Source organism: Schistocerca piceifrons, chromosome X, assembly GCF_021461385.2.
Source record: "Schistocerca piceifrons isolate TAMUIC-IGC-003096 chromosome X, iqSchPice1.1, whole genome shotgun sequence".
In the NCBI taxonomy this organism is placed as follows: domain Eukaryota; kingdom Metazoa; phylum Arthropoda; class Insecta; order Orthoptera; family Acrididae; genus Schistocerca; species Schistocerca piceifrons.
In genome coordinates, this window is record NC_060149.1 from 370647058 (window position 1) to 370659891 (window position 12834).

The 12834-nt window shown below is 39.7% G+C and overlaps 1 protein-coding gene across 2 annotated transcripts in view; it reads right to left on the bottom strand.

The window, feature by feature from the left end:
- LOC124721576 (cullin-2) overlaps positions 1-12834 on the bottom strand; it is a 186042-nt gene that overhangs the window by 28393 nt on the left and 144815 nt on the right. For both annotated transcript variants that reach the window (XM_047246619.1, XM_047246618.1), the window contains exon 13: positions 11608-11807. In XM_047246619.1, the coding sequence (XP_047102575.1) occupies positions 11608-11807 (200 nt within the window). The remainder of the gene's footprint in view (positions 1-11607; positions 11808-12834) is intronic.

Below are 12834 nucleotides of genomic sequence, written 5' to 3' on the forward strand. Positions count from 1 at the left end.
TGGCAACAAATAGGTCTGACCTCTTTGAGGATGTTCACATAGAAACTGGTATCAGTGACCATGATGTGTTTGTGGTAACAATGATTACCATAGTATGAGTACAAAGGACAACTAAAACAAATATAAAGACATGTACATTCAGCAAACAAAATAAAAAAAAGCAGTAGTTTCAAATCTCAACTAAAAACCTGAAACCTTCAGCACAGGATAGGAGCATGCGGAGGAACTATGGTTCAAGTTTAAAAGAATAGTTGACGATGCACTGGATACGTATGCACCCAGTAGAAAAGTTCATAATGGAAGGGATCCATGGTATAAAGTCACTGTAAAGGAACTTCTAAATTAATAGGTGTAAAACAAAGCATAGGACTACAGCTAGAGAGCTGCTGAATGAAACATATTTGTCAAGAGCACAGTGTGTGAAGCCTTCAATGACTACCAAGGTAGAATATAAATTGAGGGTAACAACGCAAAAGCAGAAAAGCTTAATTCCATTTTTAAATGTTCCTTTAGCAAGGGAAACTCGTGAGAAGCTCCCACTGAAAAGATGAATGAAACAAGTGTTAATGTCAGTGGTACTGAGGAAAAGCTGAAATCGTTAAAACAAAACAAAGCTCCAGGGCCTAACGGAATCTCTGTAAGATTTTATTCTGAATTTGTGGTTGAGTTAGCCCCTCTTCTAACTATAGTCTATTGCAGGTCCCTCTAACAAAAAACCATGTCCAGTAGTTGAGAGAAAGCATGCAAACCCGTTTATAAGAAGGGTAGTGCAAGTGATCCACAAAACTACTGTCCAATATCGTCTACATCGGTTTGTGGTAGACTCTTAGAACATATTTTGAGATAAAACATAATGAGGTACCTCAAACATAATGATCTCCTGCATGCCAACCAACATGGATTCTGAAAACATGAATCACGTGAAACCCAATTCTCACTTTTCTCACATGACATATTGAAAGCTATGGATCAAGGCAGTAAGGTAAGTGCCGTAGTTATTGATTTCCGAGAACCATTTGACTCTGTGCCACATCTATGGTTACTGACATGTGGAGTATCAAACAAAATTTGTGACTGGACTGAGGATTTTTTTAGTAGGGCGGACACAGCATGTTATCTTGGATGGAGGATCATTGTCGCGTGTAGAAGTAACTTTGGGTGGGCCACAGGGAAGTGTGTTGGGACCCTTGCTGTTCATGTTGCATATTAATGGCCTTTGGCCTTGCGGACAATATAGACAGCAGCCTCAGGCTTTTTGCAGATGATGTAGTTATTTATAATGAAGTATGACGGAAAGAAGCTGCAACAATATTCAATGAGATCTAATACGATTTCAAAGTGGTGCACAGATTGACAACTTGCTTCAAATGTTCAGAAATTTAAAATTGTGCACTTCACAAAAAGAACTTGCATCCTCTGACTACACGATCAATGAAACACAGTTGAAAGTGGCCAACTTCTACAAATACCTGGGTGTAACACTCTGTAGGGGCATGAAATGCAATTTCACATAGGCTGTCATGGATAATGCTGGTGATAGACTTCAGATTACTAGTAGAATACTGCGAAAAACATGGTCAGTGTACAAACAAGATTGCTTACAAATCACTTGTGTGACTCATTCTGAAATATTGCTCAAGTGTATGGAACCAATACCAAATAGGACTAAAATGGGATATTGAACACATACAGGGAAGGGCAAAACAAATAGTTGCAGTTTTTTTTTTTTTTTTTTTTACCTGTGGGAGAGTGTTATAGAGATGGTGAAGAAACTGAACTGGCAGACTATTGAAGACAGACATAAACCATCCAGAGAAACACTACTTATAATGTTTCAAGAACTGGCTTCAAACGATGATTCCAGGAATATACTACAGGCTCTTACTTATCACTCACACAGGAATCCGGAGGACAAGATTAGATTAATTAGATCACATGCAAAGACATTTAAACAATCATTTTTCCTGCAGTCTATACGTAAATAGGACAGGAAGAAACCCTACTAACTGGTACAGTGGGATGTACCCTCTGCCATGCACTTCATAGTGGTCTTCACAGTATAGATGCAGATGTACATGTAGATATGGCTGTTGTGGAAGACCACCACGAGCTTGCCCCTCTCATATGCCAGACAGTAAGCTCTGTATGCAGCCAGAAATTTGGACTTATTACACAAGAGGTAGCAGCTACGAGTATTGGACACCATATGTCAGGAGGTAACAGAGGATATCAAAGAAACAGTGTATCGACCTTTATCACCAATATCCTCAAATAGTAGAATGTACCATGAAGACTGGACTCTACCAACTTATTCTTATGCCGCAACTGTGAAATGACAACCCAGCATCTCACCAACACAGGTACACCCAACATCTCCATCAAGTAATATGCCCCACAGAAGAACAGACATTTGGAGGATAGAGGGCAAAACACTGCTATGTTTTCACTGTGGATGCAGTGGACACGTTATACAATACTGCAGGGAGAGAAGATGACCGTTTGATGACTATTATGCTGCAAGACGTCAACTGCCATAACAGTCCTACTCATTCCAGTTAACTGCGAACAATTATAGTCAAATGTGGGACCGACCCCATTGCTGTAGTGTGGACGAGGTCACTCCTCAACACGCAGTAGCCATTCTGCATCACCACACAGAGGTACCAGCTTATCATCTAGCTGCCGACTTCAGCAAAACAATGTGAGGTGACCTCCTATGGAGGTGAGGCTGCCACAGATGCAAATCTTCCATCAATGACAGTCAACAAAACGCCAAGAAACCTCACTGATGTCACTACTGACAGCCAACCTGTCTAGGTGTTAGTTGAATCAGGGGCTTGCTTTTTGGTAATATTGGATACTTATCGTCATCAGCTAAAGAAGACTATGTTTTGTGATACAAAATTGATTGTGATGAAAGCTGCAAGTGGGAAATATGTCCAACTGAGAAAAGCATGTATTGCATGAATAACTATCAATGACAGAACAGAAACCTTTGAATTTGTTGTTTTAACAGAATACATTCACAATGTTATTCTCTGATGGAAATTCTTGGTGGCATCAAAGGCAGACATAGACTGTGGAAGATCAGGGCTCCAGACTGACAAAGCTATTCCAACAAGCACACACAATGAAGATTGTTCTGGGCAGTTATGTGCCTTTGAACATGTTGTTATCCTGCCATCATCAATGAGACAAGTTCCAGTCATTTGAGATGCTCAGTTAAACTGTGAAGCTTCTGTCAATTGTACAAAGCTACCCAGGGTCACAAATGCAGTCTACATGCCAGCAATGGTCATAAGTATTTCAGGAGGTCAAGGAAAGGTTTGGATCCCTAATTGTCATGAACTGCTACAACCCATCCTTAAAAGTCTGTGCATATGGGCAGCCAAACCAGTCCAGTAAGGGCAGCTTCGTGCCACTGATGAAGACTCACTCTCATTGTTGAACTGCTAATAGGGTCTAACCTCACCGAGGAACAATGTCAATAGTTGTTAGCCACTCTGCACGAAATTTTGGATACTTTCAAATCCAGAGTGGAGAAAAGGCAGACCATGCGGTCCATGGGAAAACACTGCATCAATGCTGGAGATCATCCACCAATTTATCCAACACTCATATAGGATGTCACAATCTGAATAACGGATAATCTAAGGTGAAGGGGAGAAGATGCTGCAAGATGACATCACTGAACCTTCGGAATGTCCTGGGTCCTCTCCTGTGATCTGTGTGTAGATGAAGGACAGCACATAGTACTTCCCTGTCGACTGCCAATAACAGAAGGAAATCACAAAAAATGATGTCCTATCTATTGTTGCACATTAATGACAACCTAGACTACTTGAAAGGAGCGAAGGTTTTCTTAACTATAGCCATGGAGACAAAGACAGGTTGCTGGCAGATCATGGTTGACAAGGCTGATTGGGAAAAAGACTACTTTCATAACATTATGTATCCTGTATGAGTTTCAAATTATGTCATTTGAACTATGCAACACACTAGCCACCTTCGAGCATACAGTGGACAGCCTGCTTTGACACCTTAAATGAATGACATGTCTTTATTATCTGCATGATACTGTTGTTTTTTTTGAAGACATTTGAAGAAATCCAAGCTGCCTGACAATTGCATTGAAGTGCGTTCAGACTGCAGGACTCCATCTGAATCTGAAAAAGGTGCTTCATCACCATACAAGACACAAAAATCTTAGCAGTCACAGATTTTCCAACTCCTCAGCACATTAGTGACACGAGAAGTTTTCTCTGAACGTGTTCATACTATTGGGGATTCATAAAGAACTTCTGTACCAAGACACATCCCTTGCACTGTATGATGAGAATGCTAAGACAGAACTTCACACAGACACCAATGTTAGTGGGATAGGGACAGACCTAGTACAAACTGAGCAAGGTGCGGTACAGGTCATGGCTTATGTTTCCAGAGTTCTCTACAAGTGGGAGATGAACTTCTCTACAATCCAGAAAAAGTGCCTTGCAGTTGTTTGGGCTAACAAGAAGTTCCAGCCATATTTATACGGTAAAACGTTTACCACTGTGATGGACCACTGTTCTCAGTACTGGCCGACTAGCCTGAAGAGTCTGCCATGTCAACAGGTGCTGGGCAATGAGGCTTGAGGTGTATGATGTGCTAGTGGTATACAAAAACAGACACGTGCACCTATTGCCTTTCAAGGAATCCTTTAGCAGAAGATCGAAGTGTGAATGATCTCTGTCATTGCTTAATTAAATGACACTGCTTCTGACAAAGGAACCTCCCCATCGCAACCCTTCATATTTAGTGGTAAAAACATAAAGGAGGTGTACTGAATTGTGAAGAAGAAAAAGGAAAAAGAAAAAAGAAACAGAAACAGTGAACGGCGCAAGCTCAATAACTGCAACACTGAGTTGAGTGTAACAGCCATAGCATCGTTGTTAACACGTTCGCTGCCATCGGCGCACCAGCGCGCCCGGCCGACACTGGTGCACGTGCCGTGGACGCGCCTGCGCGGAGAGAGACTCAGCTGTTTCGAGGCACCACGGTTTAGTCGGCACAGCCATTCGGTGTGGCTTATTGCCCAGGCACTCTAAGAACGTATTGTTTTCAATTTTTACGGGTGCGGTTCACGTTTTTCCCTCAGTTTTTCTCTGTTGTGGGACTGAAAATGGAAAACAACCGTGACACGGCGGACCCTTCAGAACCTAAGAAACGTAAAATACGGGACACAGTAAACGTACAAAAACTAACGGATGTGGAATTATTACGAATATTAGAAGAAAGCGATTCGGAAACAGAATTGGCCAGTGGGGAGGACCGGTGGGGAACCAATGAAGAGTCTGACGGAGCCGAGTTTGCTTTAGATGAGACTGTAGAAATGGCTTGAATCCAAGCGACAGGGAAAGGGCAGAAGGAGTGGTAGCAAGTGGTAACGCAGCTGATACAAGTGTTGCATGGGAATGCGAGCCAGTTGGAATGGTAAATTGCACGTTTATAAAAAATGAGAGACTACTAATTCAACCAACGGGAAACACTCCCTTAGATTATTTTCGTCTTTTGCTGACGGACGAATTTCTATTGAAAGTTGTAGAAGGAACAAATCGAAACGCAATTGAATTATTCCTTCCTGTGGGAACCCAAGAACTATCACGAATAAATTGTTGGAAAGATGTGACGGTTGGCGAATTGTTAGTGTTCTTGGGAGTTTTCCTGTAAAAAAAAAGGCTCAAATGGCTCTGAGCACTATGGGACTTAACATCTGAGGTCATCAGTCCCCTAGAACTTAGAACTACTTAAACCTAACTAACCTACGTACATCACACACATCCATGCCCGAGGCAGGATTCGAACCTGCGACTGTAGCGGTCGCGCGGTTCCAGACTGAAGCGCCTGGAACCGCTCGGCCAGTTTTCTTGCACATTGGAAATGTAAGGATGAGGAAGTTGCAGGACTATTGGAAAAAGGACCCTTTATTTCACGTGAAAGGAATTGCCGATTGTATTTCACGAAATCGTTTTCTTCTAATACTTATTTGTTTGAGTGTAGTCGGTAAAGTTCTTGATTGTATCTTCTCTGAGATTTGATATACATTGTATTTTAGTAGTTTCTTCAAGATCTTGTGTTTGTTTTTGAATGCTGTTTCTACTGTATTTTTGTTCAATAAATATGTCGTTCGTCAGTTGGATTTTTCGTTTTATTTATGAATATAAAATAAAAATGTAGTACTCTAAACTGCCACAATTTTCAGGAAAAATAAACGAGACGCACTAGCGCGTCCATGGCCACCTGCTATAGAATACGGCCTGATATGCCACTGACGCCTTAATGCGCCTCAAAAAAAATTTGATTCGCGAGAGTAAATTTTATCTTTTACTTATATAATAAATACATTTTTAATTACTTTTAGCAATACAGTTTGAGATTCTATTAAAAAAAAATTGGTTACGTGGCAACGCAAGGCCAATTACAGTGGCAGCGAACGTGTTAAGTGGTTAAGGTGCTGGACTGCCAACAGGGCAAGCTGCGTTCAAACCTCCCTCGTGCCTTGTGTCTGTGTCATGTAATGTCCATTTGCAGCAGCTGTAAGGTAGGAACCTATAATGGCAGTTGATTCTGCACAGCCACACTATTAGCAACGAAAGGAAGTGGCTTTCAAATAGGAACTGCAAATGTTTGATGACAAGGTGACAAGTCAATCAAATCCTCCACCAGAAAATGTATCTGGTATGTCATACATGGCATTAGTGACAGTATGTGTGTCATATGACAGGAATCTCTTGTCGATGCACCTAATTTGTACGACTGGTAAGTGAGTGAGATGGGCCTTCTTGCCCGAGATAGATGTTTGTATGAATGAGAATGTGATCACTCCTAAGGAAATGATGAAAACATAATAGTTCATCACATAAGCTGTAACAAATGAACACAACAGTTTCACAATCACATAGTTCCTCTGTGCTCTGTCAAAACATATGTTTTTAACATTTTTAGAGTTGCATTCTGTTTTGGACGTCTTGACTTTGAATTCCTTTGTTGTAACATAGTTCACAACCATTTATTTATTGTTTTAATTTCTGTGAGATGTCTATGTGGTATCTCACCTACTATCACTAACGTTGTGGGGGCGGGGGGAAGAAAAAGGGCACGAGAGAGTTTTGAACACGGCTCGCCCGAGTAGCCCAACATCGCAACCACTTACTCAAGACGCCGTTCCTATTAGAGCAGAAGGAAGATTCAGCCCTGCTGAAAACCATAGAAGCCATGCAAAAGACAGAACTGACAAAAGGAGAAATCTAATTAATAAACAGTACTTTACATAAGAGGAGCTATGATGCAATGGAGTGTACATGATTGCTCATCATTCCAGCTCACCTGAAGTATTTCCATGACCCTCCAACATATGATCATCTGGGATTCTTGGCAGAATCATAGGGACATAAAATTGGCTAGGTCTCTACCGATACATTAGACACTATGTGAGATAAAGTAAGGAATGCTAATGACTGAAGTATTTGATATAATTACGTTTGGGTCATATGGTACCATCACACCTGCAGCACCACCATTCCACAGAATTGGAATCAACCTCTTCAGGATGTTCCTAAAGTCGACAAATAGGAATCAATGACTGCCTCCCCAACTATGCTGTCACTTAAGCTGTGCTGACTTCATGAAGCTCCGGAAATTGCACGGTTCCTGGTAGAAGACACAATTTGAAGCATGGGGCACCCTATGTGATTATCTCTGAATGTGGAGAAGTTTTCCTGTCTAGACTAGTATCAGAAGTAATTTCACCTTGTGGCAGCATCCACGGTATGACAACTGCCTACCAATGCTTTAGTAAGCTGTTGGTAGATATGCTCTCAGTGTTTGTTGATGACGAACATAGAGACTGGGATAACGGTACTGCCCATCATGACATTCACATATAGCACAGCGAAGCATGACATCAGTTGTTGGATGACCAGCAGCATCTGCCATTGTCACAGTGTCTACCAGCACTATCATACAGTTAAGATCAATGAGGGAGTCACTTTTAAGACTCAATGCCCAAATGCATATGGATTCTCTCCATTTAACACACCCGCACTAATTGGGACTTCTAACAATAGGTACAAGCATTGGGGATCTCATAAGCTCAGATGCCACAAATGTATCTAATCATCTTCCTGAACCCTTTATCTTTACAAGTTGTCATCAAGAACTGGACTTCTAACAATAGGTACAAGCATTGGGGATCTCATAAGCTCAGATGCCACAAATGTATCTAATCATCTTCCTGAACCCTTCATCTTTACAAGTTGTCATCAAGAACTGATGCCTTGGGCAACCAACATAACTCTACAAAGAACTGCAGCAGCCTCCAGCCACCTTGTTCAATAAGTCACACCCTAATCATTTTGCTACAGAGACTTCCTCACACCAGAGGTGCCACATGCCATGCATATACCCAACAAATAACGATTCAAAATCCAAATTTAATCATTGTGCAGCTTAAAGACTGTGAACATGTATATTAAATGGACAGAAGTTCACAGTGTCTGACTAGTGTTTCTTACTGAGCAATGCATTACTGCCTTCTACACGTCAACCTCACATTTTCAAGATGATATGCAAAGCAACAGTGCATCATATACTGTTATATTTGGACATGAGATGTGTCCAGAAAGTTCTTCACATAAGTTACATAACAAATAACGTGTAACATTAATTGTGATTGTCCTTCAAACTAGTCATCCTGGGAAGATTACAGCTTTTATTGCATTTCTCACAATCACCATGGTGGGTTTTTTTTTCCCCAAAAAGCACCACTTGTGAATTTCTTTAGATCTCGGAGAGAATTTCTATACATTGAGCTTTCAGCATTTGGTGAGGAATGGCAACTATGCTGCTGCTTGTCAAGAACAGCATGGCTGTTACAGATTTACGAGTGAGCCAGTTTTTGTGACAAAGCCATGAGCAGTCGTTCCAAAATTCTTGTATCTTTCATTGTACATTTTGAAGCAAAATGAGTTTGTGTAGTGTTAGGCTGAAATGATTTATGATGATTAATTCTCTTGGCACTGAAGAATAGGAGCTTACTCTTTCACAATTCTGACATAGCATCACCTTCTTTCACATTGATGAGTAAGGGCTCCTCCGCAGTAGTGACTGCTGTTTTGATTCCAGATCACAGCCAAAAATCCAAATTTCTACTATCTTTTATGATAGGAAAGAAGAAAACAAGACAACCTGCAATCTGTATCAAAGCTAAACACAAATTTTCATGTCACTGTTTATTATCATTATGCCAGAAGACAGAGAACAAATTTCACCACAAACAAACAACTTTCAACGTCTCCCTTAAAATCACCCCAAAACCTTATACCACATGTTAAGAACACCTGATTCACATGAAATACATTCTAAGAAATTTAGCCTTACCTGAAAAAGAGCACTTATTTCCTAATACACTGTAATTCTTAGAAGTATATGAAGTACATGTTGCCAAAAATCTCCTGGCACCTCGCTGAATGTCTTGTGTGTGACATCAGTCAACATATATAAGAATTGGAGGAACATTGCATCAACATTGTACCCAAGTTTTCTATCAGAATTAATCAATGAAAGAACTGAATGAATTTGAATGTGGTATGATTGTATTGCCTCTCAAGTTAGTGCATTCCATCAGAACTTTCGCAGGGGTCACGTATATTTATTTTCACTGTTAGTGATGTTACTGTAAAATGGAAGTGGCAGGGAAGCACTAAAACTAATTACTATTCTGGTAGGCTAAGAACTTGACTGATGGGGACAGCAGAAGTCGAAACTGTTCTATGCAAACCAATCAACAGAAATTCTTGTGAATTATTGGACAGACTTTCTGTTGCAGCATGAATAAAGAGGTTGTTGCTGAGAGGCAAACGGTGGATATGACGTCATAATCGGTCTTTGCAACACGAAGGTTTAAGAAGTAATGATCCATGGTGTATGATACCTACATAGGTTTAGATGAAACTGGAGGACAGTGTGATTGTTTGCGACTTTTTTTTCCTGGTTGGAGCTCAGACCATTGGCTTAAGTTGATGTAAAAAATGAACGCAATAATAAGAAGGAAGATTACATTATAACAACAACCCATCAATGACATGCTGACACGAGAGATTCATGACTGAAGAAGAATGAGAAGGAAAACTGACATGTTCTTTTCAAAGGAACTGTTCTGGAATTTACTGTAAGTGATTTATACAAAACACGGAAAACAAGAACATGGATAGCTGACTGGGAATTTGAAGCCCATTTTTCAAAAATGCATGACTAGAGTTTTAACTATTGTTTCCCTTTGTTTGTTAAATTGAAAATGCCTGTTTATAAAAATATAAGTTCAATACCCTTTTTATAAGGATAACTGTCTAACTCCTGAAAATAGCCATTAACTGCTGACATCACATCTTCATTTGTAGAAAATCTTCGACCTCCAAGCCATTTTTTCAAGTCTGGGAACAGAAAATAATCTGAGGGGGCTAAATCTGGCGAATAGGATGCATGAGGTAGCAATTCAAACTTTAATTCATTAATTTTGGCCATTGCAATAACAGACTTATTAAGTGGTGCATTGTCCTGAAGAAACAACACTTTCTTCCTGCCCAAATGCGGCTGTTTTTGCTCGATTTCTTTGTCTAAATGTTGCAATAAGTTCGCATAATACTCGCCGTTAATAGTTTTTCCTTTTTCAAGATAGTCAACGAAAATTATCCCATGTGAATCCCAAAAAACCAATGCCATGACCTTGCCTGCAGATGAAATGGTCTTCACCTTCTTTGGAGTCAGTTCTCCAAATTGTGTCCATTGTTTTGATTGTTCTTTTGTCTTGGGAGTGAAGTGGTGGACCCATGTTTCATCCTTGGTTATAAAACAGTGCAAAAAATCAGCTTTGTTGCTGCGAAACTTTGCTAAACACTCAACTGAAACATCTTTGCGACACTGTTTATGCTCGAGTTTGAGAGGATGTGGCACAAAGCTTGCACACAGTTTTCTCATGTCCAAATTTTCAGATAATATGTGATGTGCCACACTTTTTGAAATGCCTACTATGTCTGCTAGCTCGCGTACTTTCAGTCGACGATTATCCAGTACCGCTTTGTGGATTTTCTTCACCATTTCTGGAGTTGTCACTTCATTTGGTCGACCACTGGGATGCTCGTCTTGGCAGCTGATATGGCCTTGTTTAAACTCAGCTACCCAATATTTTACTGTCAATGAAGGAGCAGATTCTCCCAAAGTAAAATCTAGCTCAGCTTTAATATTGGTTGTGCTGACGCCTTTCAAAAAATGTATCACATAAAGATGACCAGTTTTCTCCATTTTCACAAGTTCAGTCACAATGTTCACTATTGATGGCTGCCAAACAAATACTAAATAATGTGGCGCCTTCAAACTTTAAACATACACTTCATAGATCATATTATTTCTAATCCAGAAATATTTTTCAACAACAACTGCCATCTCTCAGTCAGGCCGGATACTTATGGGACCACCCTCATATAGCTGGTGTCTCTGGAATGAACAGCAATGGGTATCTGCAGACTTTTGGTCATTATTGTAAAGCAACAATTTAAGTACTTTTATCCTCACCTGATTATCAGTCATCAACAGTTTTGACTCAATTAGACCCATAACATGCTTATTAAAAGGTTCATCGAAGAGTTGTAAACATTCTTGCACTTCTCGACAAGTTAATGAATCGACCTCTTGAAACTGAAGAAGGATGGCCATTTGAAATGTCTGCATTGTAACTTGGTACGGCTTTTTAAGATAGCCAAGTTTCAATTCACCTGAAACATCAAAGCCACCGTCATATTACTACTAAGTAATACACCAATGCTACCACCACAAACAGCTATTATCATAAGAAATTCTATTCTCAACAACAATTAATGATATCAAGAATGAGAGATGATCTTATTTTTAAATATATGTACAATTATATCTTCTAGGTGTGTAAATCAACTATAATATAAAAGCTACATTGTTATTTTTGTGATTGGTGTTTGATGAATGCTCTTTCTGTTACTAACTACAACATGACAATATATTTTCTTTGCTATATGACAAGTCACAGTGCATAATTATACACTTACTGTGGGAATGAATACATTGTATTACATAACTTCTGCATAAATTAAATAAATAGGGAAAATCTGTTCACAGTCCCACTACCCTCAATCATACATCTGAGCTAGCACTTCATCATTTAAAGAGTTATTAGTGGCGTTCATCTTTCATGTAACATGTCTGATTATTTACAGCAGAACAGTGAGGACATCTGGGTTTACTGACAAATATCACAACCTTTCAAGGGAAGGTATGGGCAATAGAATGTGCACACTCAATTTTTTTTTTTTTTTTTTTGCAATGACAGAAGTGTCAGTGTACACAATGTATGATTGTAAATCACTAGGGCCTTTTACTTGGCATCCATTTGTTTAGTTAAACACTAGACAGTTTTAAACTATGCAGCCAGTAGCAGTTTCAGAGTGTCACCACACGCCTTACAGTACATACACACTATACACATGCTCTCAGAACAAGAGAGAGAGAGAAAAAGAGAGAGAGAGAGAGAGAGAGAGAGAGAGAGAGAGAGAGAGAAACGGGGGCATGCATGTTATGAAACCAATCAAGATTCCAAAATGTTCATAGATTTCAAGTTGAAAAGAAACAATAATTTCTACAAGCAAAACAATATTTTTCACAGGTGTTATGAGATGTAGGCAAAAAAGAAACTAAGATAATGAAGTTTATCAAAAACCAGATCCTGATTCCAGATTTTCTGAGAGATTAAAAGAAAGCAGTAACAGAAGA